This window comes from Ischnura elegans, chromosome 1, assembly GCF_921293095.1.
Source record: "Ischnura elegans chromosome 1, ioIscEleg1.1, whole genome shotgun sequence".
In the NCBI taxonomy this organism is placed as follows: domain Eukaryota; kingdom Metazoa; phylum Arthropoda; class Insecta; order Odonata; family Coenagrionidae; genus Ischnura; species Ischnura elegans.
This window is the reverse complement of record NC_060246.1, coordinates 79,509,862-79,529,612: the sequence shown is the minus strand read 5'-3', so window position 1 is coordinate 79,529,612 and position 19,751 is coordinate 79,509,862. Positions and strand designations below refer to the sequence as shown.

The following is a 19,751-nucleotide window of genomic DNA, read 5'->3' as shown; positions in this document are numbered from 1 at the left end:
CGACGTTTCACCTACTCTGGCGTAGGCGTCCTCAGGCTTGACTGATGTCTTTATTGCTCAAGTCTTCACGAAAATGTTGAAAGCGAAGGGAAGTTTGAGTAGGGAGGGAGGACTGTCGGGGAGCTGAAGATAACAGTCTAGCCTAAGGACGCCTACAGCTAAATAGGAAAAATATTTTAATCATGATGACTACGCGAATTACACCGGAAAACCAAAACGGCGGTCCACGGAACCGCCGCATCAACCTCAGTCTGTAACTATCTCGGCCCATTTACCCTAAACGAGTGAAAATTCACATTTCTGTGGCTTGTGGGGTGAGTTCCACTCTCACCTATTCTTATCTTCCTTCGGGCTAGATCACTGTGATATCCACTTGATTGCATGATTTAATTCGGTAGCCATTGTAAACGGTATTGAACATCATTTTTCTCAACATGCTATCCTCCAGTTACTTGTCAATTAGCGAGATATAACCCCCGTAGTAATTTCCTAAGCTCATAATAATATAAGCTTTGTGCAGGCGTAATCGATTCTGCTCGACCTAGTTTCGTAGCACCTTGCACTTCCTCGAGCGCCTTTGCTACCGACTACAAGTCAAACATTCATATTTTTAGGTTAGTAGCATTCAAGATGGGCCCAGAATATACTCATACCTTCTCAAAATAAGCTTAAATATCACAACAGAATGTAGCAAGGAAATGTTGAGCTTTCTTTACCATCTATCGCTAAAATATTAACGATTAAGTTAATAAATGTAAACTTTAGGTCCATGAGAAATTATTAATCGTACATACGCGCTTTCAAGTAATGCAACAGTGTAGTTCATTGCTATTCCGATGTTTGATTTTTGTCCTTTTAGTAGTGTTAATAAATAATTAATTGGTTTTTCCTGCCTCAACCTAACTCAGAAGAGGAAATGTCTTTTTGCCTTGAATACACTAGTGAGTGAGTTGTTTATTGTCAATATCGTGGTGGAGTTTTTCATCCTAATTTTAAGTTACGGTTTGGTCACTGGACTTAAGGTGGCTCTCGATTTCATAAATACCTTGCTAAATTCGTGCTTTAAAAATTACTCGTTGTAGTTCATCATACATGCAGATAGAGTTGCCTAATCGGAATCCTAGAGAATTCCGCACCTATATTCAAATCTAGGGCGCTAGTCTGTTTGTAAGTCTCAAACCATACTAAGCTTATGCCGTTTGTCAGAGGACTATAAATCGGAGGTTAACCCATTTGAAGAACCTAAAACGCAGTTGCACCGCACAAAATCGTTATAACTTTAGTCTGAAAGGTCAATCATTGACCATTTTCTCCAAGTCTAGCAATTTTACGGGATGTTTTACATATACGATTGAACCAAATTTGCGCAGATACTCGTGAAGTTTAATTGATAAACCAAAGAAGTGCATCAAATTCATTTGAAACAAATGTCAATTTTTTATATGATGAATTGAGAGTTTATAATGAGCTAGTAATTCTGCGTCACTTTTCGCGTGTTTCTTCGGAAGAGAAGAAACACGGAATTCATCGATTGAGACAGTCTAATTTTACTATACCAAGTGTAAGAAGCTACTTCTCCGTTAATTGCAAGTTCTATGTTCAATTTTACTAGTTCTAAATCCATGCGAAGACATTCTGACGAACGAACTGTTTGTTATGCGGCGAGAAGTTGTTCCTAAGTATATCGTACCTCGCTCTAACAAGTGTAGCATTATTCGACGTTCGCTCTGTTAGAGGGCAGGCAGCTGGAGGAATATAATGTTTAATGAAAAAAAACCAGCTACCCAAGAGCTTTTGGAAAGTCATGCGTTGATTTTCTGTTCGTTCGACTCTGAGTGCGTCATTTTCAATCCGGCGTATGTAACAGACAGTACAGACTAGAGTACTTAGGAGTTCAAGTGGCCCTCGGGAGCAAACTTCTCAACATGAAGGGCGAATAAATGGGAATAGGAGTCAAGAATGCTATTTCCAGTTTTCGGCGTTGCATTGCAAGCTTTTTTCTGAAATTATCAGTGTTCTTTTCTCACATCTACATTATTTCGTTCATTAGTCATCGTAATATTCAAAAAGTTTCCTCTTTCCAATCCTCTCTAGGAAAAAACTTCAATAAACCGTGACAAGCGTACGGTAATATGACTAAACGATAGAGTCTATTTAGATTTTGTCGAAACAAATTATTTCGCCAGCCTGTAGTCCTTTGGCTAGGGTCTAGTTGTGATCGGCGCACTTGTTAGGAGTGCTATTACCCAATGGTATCAGTCGTCTTTTGCGCGGTTGTAGGACGTAACTTCATCCACGCACGGTTGTTAAAATGCATGCGGTGCATGACTCATTGAACCGCCACGGTCTCCATGCTCACCTACGTTACTGCTCTCCGCAGTGTACGCATTGCCACATATCTTTCTCTAACTCTACTCCATTTTACACAAATGTGTTTCGGGGCAACGCAACAATTACCGAGACGGTCAAAGCAGAAAGAGTGGGAGAAGAGATGGAGGGCAGTTATGCATTCGTTTGCTGGAGAAGGAGAAGGAGGGGGTGCCAGGCGGAAAAGGCAATAGGGGAAGTATATAGATAGTGGGAATCCTGAATTTCCTGGGTGAGGGGTAGTGGAGAAGGGTATGAGGGAAACGGGGCAGAGTGCGGAGGGCTTGGAGTGGGGCGGGAGGGAAGGGTGGGTGGGGGGGACTTCTAGGGATTAAGGGCCGCTTGTGGATGTGCTTGGAGGGGTGGCAGGCCTTCCCCTCTCCAACTATCCTCAATCCCTCCCACCCCCGTATCGGTTCGTCCCTTCCCTCCCCCCTCGCCCGCCCGGTATCCTTTCTTTCTTCAACAGTTCCACTGCGCCCTCCCCCACCGGCTCCCCACCAACTACTCCGGACTCCTCGGGGTTACCTCCCCACACATTTCCTTCCCGACCTCCGAGAGGAAAGGAAGAACACGGGCCGCACGGGACCATCGCATTGCTAACTGAAGACGTCCACCACGAGGTGGAGGAGGTGGTCGTTAATCAATTCCCGACATCACCGCAGGAGTACCAGGAAGTTGTTACACTGTTCATCATTGTAAGGACGTGGAATTAAGTCGTGAGGAGCAAGCGAGAGGGCAGTTTGGGATTTTTTCTGTCTTCCGGAGGGTGGAGGATATCGCCCCCCTGCCGGGGTGAGAACGTTCGGGCGGGACAGCCCTCGGATCGTCCCGCGGATGAGACCCGTGTTCGGAGACTCTTGCAAGAAGACTACCTCTCACGTTCAGCCGCTCAGAAATTTCACTCTCATCTCAGCCTGTTCTTTTGTTTCTGTTCAGAGAGAGAGAGAGAGAGAGTGGGAGGGTCGGTATCAGCAGCGGAGACGGAGAAAAGGGAACAAGTGAGGGGAGGTCGTGCGTAGGTGAATGAGTTGTGCGGCCATCGAGGGTCATCGCCGGGTCGCCGAAGGAGGTGTGGGCCAGAGCGCGGACTTGGTATCCTCCTCTCTGCTGGTGAGTTGCGCGCATTTGTGTGACCGCGGCGCAGACGTAGCGTTCGCCGCCTCGAACTTTTCGCGAATTAAGGGTGGGTGAAAATTACGCTTGCTTCTGGCGCGGTGGATAACAACTAGTATAATTGAAAAGATGAGAAGTCAAGAGTTACAAGTGATTTTTTCCTAAACAGAGTTATGTACAGAAATTAATTCAAGAAAGCGAACGAGATCGAATAGATACGTATTAGTGTATTTGATTTTCCACTCGATGTAAGCGCAGAACAGAGACAGTATCCCATGGCCACCAAGTTTTTGCGTATTTTTTTATCAAGTTCTGTACCTTACTCTGTTTAGAAAAAAAGCACTTGTACCCATAGGCTTCTCACCCCCGCAATTCAGAGCTTTTGCATGACACTCAATGGGACAATAAGATGTGCGCAGCAGATGCTTTACCTCATATGCATTCATTCATAACATTCCAATACTAACCTCGTTATAATGTAGCCCTCAATTTTTCTTTTTCCAAATAGGTTGCTTTTTCTCTCTGATATTTTCATGTGCTCTTTTTCATCTGCCCCGAATAATATTGATGTCTTGGTCTAAGCTTATTGAATTTTCCCTGTGTGTCAAATTATCCTATTTTCATTATCGTTACATTAGGTCTCAATGTTACCGCATGAATTGTTCTTCGCTCTGAAGCTTAATTCGTGTTTGTTTTCTTCGTTGAACAATTAGAAAATTAAGGGAAGAAAATAATTTTAATTTTAATCATCTCTCTATCGGAAGGCAAATGACGCATACCATAATTTATTGAATTATTATCGTGATTACTTGTGATTTTTCATTCCTTTTTAGGCATGAATGTATACTAGTTGTCCTTCTGTTGGTAGTTTGCTTCATTTCCAGTATCTTTTCCCTGAAATTTCTCTACCGTTGAATCAGAAGAGTTGTATTTACTCATACTCACCTTCGAATATCGAATCAGATATCTCGTCAATGAATACATCCTGAGGCCAGAGCTTGACTTTAATTATCCACCGCTTTAGTATAAATGATATAGAATAGGAATTTGGGTTATTAATGCAGCCAACAAAGTCTCTGAAATACAAAAGTTGTTAGTTCTTATCATCAATATATATCATTCGTAAATGATTAAAATGTTTTCGAAAGCGCTCTTATGAAGCCTTCCATAATTTGACTTTCTATTCAAGTATTTATCATTATCAAAGTATATGCTACCAGATAAATATTTTATAATGCTCTTTTAATTACAGGATATTTTTATAGTGAAACATGAGATGGGCTTTACGAATCATTTTTTATCCTGGTGATAACTGCCATCTGTGTTTTTTTTTGCTGACGGACCGAATTGGTTTTCTCTTTGGTATTGGAATGATGAATGAATATAATTTTTTTCAAAGCTCTAATTCACCTGTATTTCTATCCATATCCTTGCTCGAAAATGGAATATTCTATATTGGTGGAAGGCGGTAATAAATGCTTAGATTTTTGAAAGAAAATGATTTTAATTTTTGCTTTGGAATATACAGACATATTTACTTCCCATTGTGGCAGGATTAGAATTTTATAACTATTTTGATTAGAGTAAGATTACCGTATTAATGAAAATTCATGTACGCAAACTATTTTTCGTCTTACGTAATTACCACTTCTTATAATGTCGAGTATATTTCGATAGGTGTTAATGGGAAACATGTTTATCGAGAAACTTTTTCTATTTTTAATAAATGGAAGAAAGTAAAATTTATTTTACGCTGATGTCTATAGTATCATAGTGGTAATCCTGTTTGGTTAGTTGTTAATCGGTCCTTGACTAATCAATCCTATTGGTAACAGCTGGGGAGTGGCTTTATTCTCTATCGCTTCTTTCACGTACAAAAATTTCATGATTAAAAGTTCCCTTTGTAGGCTGAAATTATTTTTTAACGATTAAGACTAAAGATTTCATAGAAAGAAAGAAAATGTATTAAATTCACATCTTCATTTCAATACTAAGTTTATGATCAATGAAATATTTGCATCCAGTTTCGCAATATCGGCTTGAGAATGTAGTCAACGAGTGTACAAGATTCTTAATTTATTATCTAAGGTAATGGAATTCTTTTGAGAAATAAAAATATGCGTTTGGTAGTTGAATGCAGCAGTGATAGACATGCATATCAGTAGCTTATTCAAAAAAGAAGATCGGCACACTAGGTCAATCCTCTTCAGCCGGTCGTATTCTATCTTATTTCCTGACAAATTGCCTGTTCAAAAATTACCCTATTATCCCGAAAATTTCAGGTCATTAATAATAGAATTTGATCAGAATTTTCCTGTATCCCAAGCATAAAAATTTTATATCCGGGAGAATAACGTGGAAAAATGATCAAATTTTAGGTACAAAAATCTGTAGCTGGGGTCTCCTCAATGTACCCTGAAAATTTCAGTATGATATTCAAGTGTGGTTTGAGGTACGTTATGTTTGAATTTATCAGCATTGTTTAAAAATGGCATTACGCATTTTGTCCACCGAAGTTTATAGCGTCCGTTTTTCGTTGTTTTACGCAATGTTCAACGCGTAAGTGAGAATACTGTATTAAACAGGTAAATGAATCGTGCGCCATTAACTTCGGTGGAATACTTTCATTTCTAAAATTTTTATCAAGATGTTGAACAAGTAATGCGGCAGGTTAAAAAAAACCGATCAAGTGGGAGAGATACGCCCCCTTAGCTGCATTGTTACTTGCTATATCAGATATACCTATGCATTCTTTGGTTGGAGAATAAGTACCTTTTCCCGTCGACCGAGGGCGGTGCGCGTTTCCCTCCTCGTCTGAGGCGTCCTCTCGTTGAGGGGGCACGTTCCGTTGTCGGCCTCCACTCGCCCTCATCCCTAAACGGGCCACTAATGACTGACTCCATATCGCCCCCTTCACCCCCCTCGACACCACCACTCGATATCACCAACCGCCCTTTTTTCCATCCCCTGTTCTGCACTAAGACACTCTCCTGATCGAGGGCCGGCCATTCTATCCCGCTTAGTACTCCGAGACTCGCGTCTCACGTAGAGTGGCCATTGTTGGTTTAGCCTCGACAGCACAACACGGCTGGCTCGCGGCCGGCGTATGCCGAAGGACCACTCTTTCTACATCTCTTGGAAGGTGCTTAGTGCCCGTTACCGCATTCTGGCCAGGGAAGAAATTAAACCGTCCATTTATCCAGTGGATATCTTCGCGATCACCGAGTACGATTGACCGAGGACGCGGCGTCGATCTACCGGCCGGCGAACCGACTTGGCGCCGGGCAATATCGTGCCGTGAACCCCAAGATACTTTCTGGTTGTGACCGCTTCAAGACCTTTTGTCCATTTCAGTAGACTTGCTGGTTTACAGTGCTGGGAACATCATAATGGCCTTTCCAGAAGACTAAATAAGTACACTTTCATCTGCAATTCGCGTTACTCTCAAGTGCTCCCTGGAATAGGACGAGGACCAAAGTCGCGGTGACGCGATGATCAGCAGCGGTCCAGTTAATTACGTTAGTTGAGATCTCCCAATGATTTGCATGTTTTTTTCAGTTGCATGTATTACCCTTTCATTTGAGTTCATCTTTAATACTGCAAGTTCATGAGTATTTTTCGAAATTGAGATGGAAACAAATGTAAAAAAATAATATCCATCCGAATTTTGCATGAAAGATAGTATCTAATATACTCATAACTGATCTTTCCACGTCTTCAATCCTTAATGTTGAATTTTCTTGTTTACTTGGTCTTTTTTGACATTATATTTTCGGGCAGTAAAACTTGTCATCGAGTAATTGTTCTCGGATGCTTTCGATTCAGTTCTCGGCAATAAATTTCATTTGATACCATACTATCATACTTTTGTAACGATTCCTTCATACACGTGTTGCGACCTGAAAAACAGATACTCTGTCTCCCTTGATAAGTTTTCCGCTAATAATCGGTACTAACACTTTTTTTCTTTTTTAGCTTGTCTTTGTCTTTATCCTATCTCTAGCCTGTACTTCGAATGAAACAATACACATATTTAGACTTTGTTCTGCTAAGACGCGAAATTTGTAAAAAAATAGTTTTACTTACAACCCTATTGCTGTGCGTTCACTCTTACCTGTGATGAAAAAATCTTTTTGCAGTCCTCTGTAAGTATCTCATGTTTTGAAAGCAATATCCTAGTCGTGTAACCCATTGCTAACGGTAAGATATTTTAGGAGTTGTTACTGAGATTGACGGATTGGATTTACAGATGGTTACCAAGCGTCTGCGAACGTGATTGAAATTACAATAAATATAATCAAATGATAATTCCTACCCTTATCACTTTCCTTGCCCAGTACATTAGTGTACGCACCCATGGAATGCATTAATGCTTATTTCGTGAATTCTGCGTTTGTAATGTCCTTTTTTAATCTCGGGGATCACCAGCAATATAATAAACTTATTTCGATGTCAATTTAGTTAATCGGGATTTTGCGGTTTAATATTTTCCTCGTTTCACTTGCAGAGTCATTATTAGCGCTAAATGCCACGAAAATATCACTATTAACAAGAGACCTAGTCACCATCTTGATACATTTATTAATTTGCTTTTTTCATTGTCGTATCATGAAGATCCAGTGATTATCAGATAAGGTTTAATACCCTTTATCATCATAAGTTAATCAATTTTTTTCATCGGAAATCTGTGACGTACATGCACCCCTGACACAATTTTAGGGCGTATTAATGTTTAGTTTGTGGTTTAACTATATTTTACCGTAAAAGTGGCTGCGTGCTGATGCATATTAGCTTTTATGTTTTCATTTAAAAACTAGGATTCAAAAAGTACCCCTGATGACGACTGGATAGGTTCGATCCGGTAAAGTTTTTTAAATTTATAATTTCTAAAAGTTTAAGCTGGCAGCTGTATTGCCCACCAGTTGTAGCGTTTTGAATGTGGTGAATAAGGCACTGGTTTGGTCCTTATTTTTATATTCAAGTTACAAAAATCAATTGGATGTATTCCGTATTACGATAAAAAGTAATGGATGGTTACACAATATTGTAAAGAAAGCCCATGAGCCAGGGGTATGAAAAGTACATGAATTATGAAATTATGTCGATTTTACGAAGACTAATTCTCTATGATTTTAGATGTTCCAGGCCGTTTATTTATCGTAAGTGCTACAACTGTTGTTATCATAGTCGGACTGCTTTATGATAGAAACTCTTGTCATGAAGGACTACGACGCGAAGAAACACCCGAAATCTTGTGGCATTCACATTGAACAATTTAATTTCAGATTTACGTGGAGGTGGAGTAACAGCGACATAGACAGGAGGCATGAACATAGACGCTTCGAACGCACATTGCAGCCCACGGATTCTGTTCCCGGGCTGCGCCTGGTTGAGGGAAGACCCTATAGCTTGCGATGCTCACCTGCGACTCATGCCCTAATTCCTCAATTTATATCGAATAAAATATATTTCGGCGTGATATAGTGACAGCGATATGGAGAACTGAGAGGGCGATATAGTGGAGGCTTACTTTTGTAAATAAAGGGAAACTCTTTGGCGAACTCCAATGTGGGTTTTAATTTCACGACCCAGGGTCATAGACGTTTTGATGACTATGGAATCTGAAGAAATTGAATCTCCATGCATCGAAGCTTAGAGAGACAAACTAAATCTTTGTGTGAAGTTCACCAAAGATTTTTCTTAACTTTTGGTTCGGCCTCAGTTATTTTTTATTTAATTCCTCGTGTAATTTAAGCCACGACGGGCAAGCGGATGCAATGATTAGCAGAGACACTTATTTTAATCTCTACCCCGTTGTTCCCACAGGAGGTCCCTGGCAATCCGGGGGTATTCCCGCCCGGGGGAATCGGATCCTCGAGAGGGCACGCCTCTTTCTTCCGCGGCGACTTGGGCGGTTATGGTTTCCACCACCGCAGCGGGGACGAGGCGTTCGCCATGAGCATGCCCGGAGGTCTGGAAGCGGGCAGCCGCCGCGGCGAGCCCCCCTCCGCCCTCTCCCTCATCAGCCCGCACCCGCCACAGCACCACGCCCTCTCCGGGCACCATCCGCACCACCACCCGCACCACCATGGACCTCCCCCTCCTCCCCCGCCGCCTCCGCCGCCCAACTCGGCGCAGCACCACCATCCGGTGCTCGGGGCCTTGCCCCCGGCGGCGGCGGCCTTCTTCCTTCGGGCGGCGGCGGCTGCGGCCGCTGGAGGCGGAGGGGGCGTGGGGCCCCCTGGGGTGGTTGGCGGCGGGAGCATTGCTGCGGCCGCGGCGGCTGCGGCCTGCGTCGCAGAGCGCTACCAGAGGACCCCGAAGTGCGCGAGGTGCCGCAACCACGGCGTCGTCTCCGCCCTCAAGGGTCACAAGAGGTTCTGCCGGTGGAGGGACTGCGCGTGCGCCAAGTGCACCCTCATAGCTGAGAGGCAACGAGTCATGGCTGCTCAGGTTTGTCTCTCTCTTGTCGTTTTTTCTGTTTTTAAAATTAATTTTGCCATGCAATTTAAAAGATTAGAGCGTGCGAGATTAACTCCGCTTAACCGGTATTTTTCTATGGCGCTTAACTCGATTAAATCTTATGCTTTTTATCTCGAAGTTTTCATCTTATACTAGTCAGACTCGAGGAAAAATTTCCTTATTCCTCAAACTTTACCTCAGAATTTTCTCAGATGTGAATATTTTATATTTGAGACACTTATCTGCTTTAAAATTTCGAGATAAATGCATAAATGCATGCTTTAAATATGTAAATCATCAGGCAAAAAGAAAAATATGACCGGTCTTGCGGAAGTAGACTGTATTCTCAAGTCTCATTCATACCGTTGGTATCGTTATGTATTTAAAAAAATATTTTGCCTAGTTGGAACCGCATTAGTAGCTGAAGTTTTATTTCCGAGTTCTGTGGGGCGGTTTGTCCAGATATGCCTTCTATTTATCGAATGTGAGGCTGTTGACGGATAACTTTGGGGAAATTCCGAGGAATGGCCACTCGCATTGAGTATGAAACATGTTTGGGCACTAATATCGTTTATTTTTGTATCACAGAAAAACTTCATGGGCCAAAGCATATCTCAATTCGCCCGCTTTGACAGAATCGTGGCAATTTGAAGAGGTATCTAGTCTTGCAGAACTTGCGATTGCAAGACGCCTCTTTGAGTTAGTCACCGTAGAAAATTCGTTTCGGAGTTAATGTTTATCATTCGGAGTAGTCCCTGTAGTTTAAGTTGACTTGATTGTTTTTTTCTCCTCAAATGATGAGCTGGTTTTGTCTTATGAAAGTTCTCGTTACGTCACGGGTGCGAATTAGAACTTTCCACTGTCCTTCGATCGTAGTCCGTTTCCCTTGACGAACACAGTCTCTGCTAAGGCGCAAATACATGAGGTCACGTTTGGGAAGCAATGCCATCATCGTCTGGGATTCACGGTGATATAAGGGGAATGGTAAGGAGTGCAATTAATATTTGCTCCCCACTGCAACATCACCATTCCGCGACTTCAACTTTTCCCAAATTCGCGAAAACTGCCACTCCCATCGGAAAAAGGGCAAATCGGGAAGCGAACAAAAAGCAAACCACCTTGAATCACGCGTACATTAGTGGACGTCGGTTTCAAGGGGCCTACCTTTCCATTCGCACGACTTTTGAGAATGTATGGAGGACGTGTCGCGGATAATAATCTCTCCCTCACGCTCATGAAACGGGGAATGTGTGAAGACCGATGTTGAAGTATTTTCTCTCGAACTTCCCACAACACTCGCGAAAACTGTTATTATCCGTTCCACCAAAAGAACAGCCGAGGGTGCCTATATATATACGTTTTCACACTGTTGCCTCTCCAGTTGGGGATGAAGGGAACAGTTTGTGCATTTTTTTTCTTTCTACGAGTTGCATTGTGTAAATATAAAATCGGGGGTGAGGATGGATTCCGGGGTGAATTGAAAAGAGAAATAAGATTCAACTCCCTCGTCTCCCTCACGTGAGGTCTTGGACTAAAAAAAAGGATTCTGAGAAAGTGTTTTTGGGGGATAGGAGGATAATACGCCATAGCTTGAGGGTAACGTTTTATAGTGTATCAAAGGACTGGATTCATTTTCGAATGAAAGGATTTTTGTGACTTTTTTTTCAGTTTTATTTCGGACTTTAACAAACACATTGGCGATCGTATTGCGGTAGGCGATGAGAAACCGTATTAGTAGAAACAAGTTGGGGAAAAATGTCCCCTTCAGGAAGGGGGGTATAAGGTTTCCTCCCTCGCCAAACGCTACGTTTTAGCTTCCTCTTGAAGTGGGGGAAATCCTTTGGAATCTCCCTACCATGAAACAACCACCCCCATGGTAAGTATGTGATGAGGGACTTGGGGGGAGAGAGTCGTTGTGTATTTGTCCTCGCGCTTTTAATCATCTCCCGCAACAAACCGTTCGCAAAAGAAACGCTTTTCTCTCCCCCCTCATCGTCTCTCTCTCTCTCTCTCTCTCTCGTAGCTTTAAATGGCCTCCTCCAACCTTTAACCCTTTCCTTACACTCAGAAGTCATTCTCTTTTCTCGATTCTCTTTTTCTTTCTCTTCCCCCGTGTCCGCGCGGAAAGAGTGGCGAGTCGGTATGTGGAGGAGGGACCACTGTGTGCATTAATTTTGTATTCACGTAGTATAGATGGGGAAAGAGACATGCATGTTTATAGGTGCCCACACAGAAAAGAAATATAATTCACGGTTGTATTCGACTTTTCCAGAGTTTCGGTGGGATAATTCCATTGTCCGTTCTCGACCGTCGTTGTTCGCCGATTCCATTTCACGAGTTTATTTCCGGGGAGGTATTTTTCTCTGCTCTTACAGGGTTGTGTGGGCAACTATAGGAATTGTAGTTACGAAAAATTGAGTCACAGTCCACGAAAATGAAAGAAATTGGATTGGAATTTCCCCTGAACTCACTCTTTGTGTCAGAATTTCTAAGGACATTCGACGCAGAACAATTTTCCCCTTTTGGATTTTCTCGTCGCGAATTTTCAACGGTTACTTTACAAGGTTATGCTGAAGTTTTGGGGAATGAAGGTATGGGTATCACGTAGCTTTTCTCAGGGACAATTTAATGGGCAGACAATGCCTGAAACTGGATGAAAGACTTTATTTGAAATGAAGGGATATAATTGGGCGCAATTATGGTATCAAAACAAGACGAGAACGCAAGCAATATGTGGACATGAAGCATTCATAAAATCATAATACTAATATTCAATGACGAATTTCCATATTTTTCATAATTTTAATTTAATAACTAGCGATGAATCATATTTCATGAAGAAGTTTGTGCTAATAGTAATGGGCTATACTGCCGGTTCTAGCTTTTATGGTTTTGTTGAGTAACTTTTACCCATATATTATTTTTTTTGGTTGCCTGAGGTGGAGTGCGTGCAGCTTACCTAATTAACTCAACGCTGAAAGAAACTCTCAGCTTCTTTATTTCCAAAGCTACGAAACATAAGTGGGGCAGACTGCAGTTTTAAATAATCTGAACGTATGACATTTATCAAGCGTTTCATTATCACAAAGGAGTTTCTAAATCGCGTCTCCGGAGTTGATTGTAGTACCACATCACATAAATATTTTTCTTCTGTTAACCTTTTTGAATTTCTACTTAAAATTCTTTATTTGGTAGTTATTTTATATACGTATAAACGCAGTCAGTGAATACTTTTTGATGTGATATGTCTGAATTCCGTTTTATGCGGTGTCAGTTTTTGTGCCATAGAATGAGAGTGGGTCGGCTATGTCACTACAAGTCACCCATGCATTTTTCATATTCATTCCTCATAAGAAAATTAACGCTATCAATTAGACTTTTTAAACTTAGTATGGAGAATTATTTCTTCCTACTTGAGCCTTTTACCTCACCAAGAAATATTGATAAATTATACCGGTTTACGATGTCCTTACTACTGTATCCGTTTTCCTCTAATGTGCTGCTTAAATAGTTGAATTGCTCTACTTGCTCAAGTTTTTCCCCACCTACTTTTATCTTGAGTCTCACATTCCTCACTCGCGATGCTTAACAAAACCGCATTACCTTGATCTTCTTGTGATTAATCCTCATCCCATGCTCCTCGCACCTCTCGTCTAACGCATCCAGTAGAGTCTGTAGTCCCCTCGCTGACTGGCTGATGAGCGCCTGATCATCCGCGAACCTTACCGATTTAAACATCATTCTTCCCACTTTCACTCCAGCTTCTAACTCGTCCCACGCTTTTCTTACCATATCCTCAGCGTATACGTTAAAAAGCTGCGGCGATTAAGGACAACCTTATCTCACTCCTCAACCAATGCTTGCCAATCCAGAGTCTCCGTCCGCTACCCTCACTTGCGCAATCTGGGCCATGTACAGATTACGAATCAGCTATCTATCCCTTCAATCAACAACTATTTTCTTGGCAATATCTCCGAAACTTTGCATCACGAAAATAAGTAATTTTGATGAAAGGGTGACGACAAAATGACAAGGAATACTATTCGAAAAGAAGGTATTCTTTCAGGTTTGAGACGTTACGCTCTCGAAAGTCTGGCTGTTCCTCTCTCGAGAGTTTGGCTGTTCCGCCACATGCATTCATGTATGAACTCGATCTCAAATTCAAAATTACGTCATCGGGAATATTTCCATGCACTAGCAAATAAGGCCCATTATTTGAACAACATCAATGAGAACTCCGAACGAAAATGGCACAAAAAATGGTAGTGAACGCTGTTCGGGTGCTCTACACTGTAATATCCTCCATGACTACCAACGTTTAGGGGTACGAGTCGTACTCCATCCTCAGGGCTGAAGGGCCTGCCGTTCAAAAGATCCTTCACAAGGGCCTTCAGCCATGAGGATGGAGTACTACGACTCGTACCCCGAAACGTCGGCAGCCATGGAAGAGATTACCTGGTGGAACACCCGAGCAACCTTTACTACTAGCATACGCCGGGAAAGCATGAGCTCATTTTAGCACAAAAAACTGTGTCAAGATAATGAATATGTTTTAGAGATAGGCGTGGAGTTTTGAGCGAAGTACGAATGAGCGTTAAAAAAACACCATCACTACCATTTTTAGTTTTTGAATGAAACAGTTGGGATAAAATTGACTCTTACGATAGTGCTATCGTCCATTTTCGACCTATCTTGCGGACCGATTAGAAACTTGTTTTGAAAGTTGGAGGTAGTAACAGTGAGTCATTTCGACAACTTCGCTGGTAACGGTGCATTTGTGTTCGCATGTGTTTTAGTGGTTTTGTCATCATTTGCCGCACTACCATATTGCCTCTACGCCGCTATTGTCTCGTTGTTACGTCGCAGCTGTCCTTCATCTTCACCCTCTACCACCATGCTGTCCTTCCACCGGCCTTGTTGTGAATTTCTGCGCCGTATTCTTTAGGATGAGGGAAATATCATGCTGCTAGAGAGTGTTGAAATATAAACCTATCACAAATGACAAAACGACTTCGTTTTCTTCCACGGATTTATTTTCTCGGTACGACATGTTTCAACCTCAAGAGGCCATTTTCAAGTACCTCCAAGTTGAGCCGTAAACCATTGAACCTAATATACTCTTGATGAACAAATCAATTGGAAGTTAATTCGAAATTTGTGGACTTGCGAATGATAAGTATCTCTCGGAAATTTTTGGATGCTTCAACTACTGGTTTCTCAGTGTGCCGTGCGTTATTATTTTGCGTGATTTCTTCTTCAGTAGGCGGATGTTATGGTAATGATGCTAATTATTGATAAATGATTACATTTAATTACTAATCTAACTTTTCATCTTACTTTACTACAATTACTAATCTAACTAATCATACCCTAAAAGTAGCATTACTGATAGAGGGTGTCTGCTCCCCCATAACACATTTATGATAACATACTCATTCAATCAGAAGAAAAGATTGCGGGGCCCCGCGAATGCTGTGCACTTGCAGTAGACAACATTTCAGCTTAAAAATGTCCTTACAAATTCTGCGTGATGAGAACTCTTCTCCTGACAGCAGTATTTTCTGTGTTCCAATTTTAATACATGTATTCATGTCATTCACAAGCATGGAATCCACTCCGTATTATAAAACTGCATCGAAAATTTGCTTCTGATGAGCATCACTTTGGATATAATTCGATTATTATACACTTTAGTTTCATGTTCATAGCCGTTTTCATTAGACCGGCGAATTATCATAATGCCCGAAAATACATATTGTCAGTATTTTAGGTGCCGTAACCTATTTGTTTTTATTAATAAATAATTAAATGGAATAAGACACGTGATTTCTGCGCTCAGTGCATCTCTAGAATTACATATTCCCGAAAATCGAATAAAATTTCAACTATTTCAACGTTTATTAGACAAGAACAATGACCAGTTGCACTGGCAAAGCCAGCATCTTTTAGGGTAGCGGCCACTTACATATGTTGCGATTCTTTCAATAGAAATGCTAACGGGAGAACTAGCGAAACATCCGTACGCCAAGTATGCATGCGAAACTTGGATGTCTGAATCAGAATTTTACTGTGGGGGAACCCTGGGATAAAACATTTACTTACTAATAGTGCAACATTAAATACTTGTTGTTATTCCAAAGCTATAGCCATTCCACAAAAGTTACGGAATATTTCCAAGAATTTTTATTTTGAGGACATGAAATTCTATTAGGTACCGAACTCAACAGAGTATCTCAGGTAATCATATAATTCATAGCTACTCTGTGTACTTGGATAAAGCTCTTTGTGGTGTCCTGTCATGTGCGAGAATGATGGAATAGATAATTATCATTATTCCCGGAGGGCGAAGAACATCATGTACTTCGAACCTCGGAATACGAGGATACTCTCATCGGTTTGAAACGCTGAAGAACTTTATCCTGTTAATTTTATGGGAAAACAGTAGATATTTCTTAATGTATACGTCTATAGACTGTTCTCGCATTTCTTAACACCCACCTCCTTTTCCTGTGCTTGCAGGTGGCACTGCGGAGGCAGCAGGCGCAGGAGGAGAACGAGGCGCGGGAGTTGGGCACCCTACTGTGTTATGGCGGCGCAGCGGCAGCCGCTGCCGGGGGGGGCGCAGGAGTGGCCGGTGGCGGCGGGAGCGTGCCCGGCAGCGGCGGTGGCAGCGGGGGCGTGCCCTCCTCCTCCCCGCCTCCGCCTCCTCCCGCGCTGCCCCCTCCGCCCCCACTCTCGGAGCTCCTGTGCTACGGAGGAGGCGCCGGAGGCGACATGTCCTCGCCCCCTGGCCTCCACCACCATCACCAACACCACCACCACGGCGGGGCAGCGGCGGCGGCGGGAGGCGGTCAACAGCCGCCCCCGCCGCAGCCGCAGACCCTCTCGCCCCCGCCGACCTCTTCCTCGTCCTCCTCGCCGCACAACCTCTCCGCGTCCGCGCCCCCGTCCGACCCGCACCTCTCCCACCATCACCACCCGTCCAGCGGCGGGCCGCCTCCTCCCCTCTTCCACCACCAGCGGCCCGCCAACGGTCTCATCGGTGGAGGCCATCCGCTGGGCCTCGCCGCCCTCGGCGCCTCCGGCGTGCACCCTCAGCCGCTGTTCGCGGGCATGCCGCATCCGATGCCCTCACCAATGCACCACGCGGCGCATCTGCACTCGCACCATGCCATGCAGCACCACTCCAGTCCCATGCCCGGCGGATACGACTCGCCGGCCGTGGCGCATCGAAGGGTTTCCGGTAAGCTCCATGGAGTTTCCCTCCTTCATATAGGTCCTCTCCATGGTGGCGATTTCGATCGCTGCCTGCAGCAAATATTTATTGTATGAGTGACCGAACGCTTCAGTGCGAGAACCAGATAGTGACCAATTTTTTTAGAAAATGACATTACCACGCATGTAAGAAGCCTCTCTTTCTTTCAAACAGTGTAGGTACAACGTCATTTTCGGCGGTGATTTGTTAATCTCCTCTGAGAACTCAACACACTGACGGAAAGGGCCGCGTCTCCTTGTCGGAGGCAGGAAGGGGCTTCGTGCATATGTGCGGATCTCATTTTTGCAAAAAAATAGTTATTATCTGGGTCTTTCATTCAAGTTTCAGTTCAATACCAGTGCTTTCACTGTTAAATGCACTTGTGGAATTGTTTAATGGAATCTTATTTTGCCCAACATAGCCAGTTTTTTCTAAATTACTAGGTACATTTAATTATCTACATAGTTATTCCATGGATCTGGCATGTTTGTGGGAATATGGTATTTATCACAGTGCGGAGTGAAATCCTTTGAGGCCACAATGAACTCACATATTTTTATTTTTGTAACCTAGTATTTATAGCTTTAGTGCGGACATCTAGTCAAGAATTTAATTTTCTGATTTCATGGTAGTTTTAATTAAAATGTTATGTACCTTAATTTATAATACCGTAAATGCTGAAGGTCATTTCTATTGATTTTCAATCTGATTCGAAGTGTCCATTGAGAGATCACGTCGATGTAAGTGTAAATAATGCACAAAGGTTAAGAAAAGACTTAGCTGTTTCACAAAATAAATTATATTTGCGACCGGTTTCGATACAGCGTATCATCATCTGGCCTGTATCGAAACCGGTCGCAAATATAATTTATTTTGTGAAACAGCTAAGTCTTTTCTTAACCTTTGTGCATCATGAAGGAGTTTCACCATGTTACGCCAACCACCATCGCATTTAAGTGTAAATAAGTTTGATATTTCTGGTGGCAACATTTTCCTCATTCTTGGGACAAAATATTTATTAATGTCCCTTTTAAATGGTTCGATTTTGTATTTTGTTGGTTTCTCACTCACAATGAACTCAAAACCTAATTATTTTTAAAATTTATCCTTAAGTATGAAGCAGGTTATGACCTACACGATACAGAATCGTAGTGGTAGTTACGGAAAAATTTGTTCATTCGATCATTTTTGTAAAAATAAGCATTTATAGTTTATAAATGATGATCTCTTTTGGCACAAGGAGTCTCTTATAGTGAGAATATTCATAAATATGTTGTGCTCACTTCTACATCCTACTGACCTCGTTAGGCCGTGATTTTTGGGTACATCAGGTGCGGCCTGGGTTTTTATCGCTGTATGTCATTGTACATTCATAGCTTCTAATTTTATATGCTAACATCATATCATTACATTTTTGTAAAATGATTGAAATCCACAAACCTCTCGGTCATTAAGAGAAGCCCCGCATCGATGTCGCTTCAATCCAGATTAACTGAATGCTACTATCCATGGATGGGTAATTTTTGTGTGTGTGGTGGGAAGTAGTATTGGTCGTAGTCTGGAATATGTCTCTACATTATTTATTATTACTTGCATGAAAAATCTCTAATAGACTGTTCTTACACTATTAATGACTCATTCGGTTGATATTTTCCCGAAAACCACTTTCTGATACGTCCCACTCCTTACTCACAACGCGGAGAATTTATTGCAATAGGTTATGCAATAATGGATACGTGTTTGTTTAAATTCCATAAATGGATTTCTTCCAAAACTAAAGTAAAAATCATTGAGGTCTCATTTAAATGCTGGAACAAAATTGTTATCCTCTCGATTACGTGAAAAAAATTGTAGCAATGTCTCTATATTACAGGTCGAAAACTCCTTACAATAAAAAATACCTAACAGTTACGCAATAGAACTAAATCTGACGAGGGATGATTCTCGGATAATGTCCTTTTACTACTGTTCTCATCAACTTTCAACTCGCGGTGTACTTGGCCTCATTTAACCCAACTCACATCCCAACTTCACAGCGCTAGAACTTATTTATGCAAGAGGTGTCCTTACTCATTCGAGTTCGTCATTATTTTTTCTCAGTGGCATTCGGGATATTCTCGAAAATTTCGACGATACCTTGAAACGCACTCATTCAAAAATATCTCTCGTTTAGAAATATTTCCCAAGTCAAGGTTTTACCACGCATGCCAAGGACGGAAGGTGAGCTAAGTCTTTTGGACTCGCTGGATATTGTTCCGATGTAAGGGATCGCTCTCATATTCTTGCTCCGCAGAAATGTGAGATACCGGAAAATACGAAATATTAACGCCGAACGAGGACAATTCAAGCTGAAAAGTAGAGGTCCCGTTTTTCAGTGCGGTCTTCCTCCTTCCTTGTGCTATTGCTTCGACCGTCCGTGAAATGTTAATCGTAAGAGGCAATGCCTTTGCGAGTCATTCAATTTGAAGACAAAAAAGGAGGGGGGACTGCGGAAGTATGTTCCGAGCACACAGCGTTCCAGAATAACTGAAGGAACAGATGCTTGAATGTG

At 42.2% G+C, this 19,751-nt stretch overlaps 1 protein-coding gene across 1 annotated transcript in view; it reads left to right on the top strand.

The window, feature by feature from the left end:
• The first annotated feature begins 2,852 nt into the window (after positions 1-2,852).
• Positions 2,853-19,751, top strand: part of LOC124164062 (SKI family transcriptional corepressor 2) — a 71,994-nt gene continuing 55,095 nt past the window's right edge. The window contains exons 1-3 of the mRNA XM_046541233.1: positions 2,853-3,480; positions 9,310-9,936; positions 16,465-17,188. Coding sequence (XP_046397189.1) covers positions 3,394-3,480; positions 9,310-9,936; positions 16,465-17,188 — 1,438 coding nt within the window. The 5' untranslated portion in view covers positions 2,853-3,393. The remainder of the gene's footprint in view (positions 3,481-9,309; positions 9,937-16,464; positions 17,189-19,751) is intronic.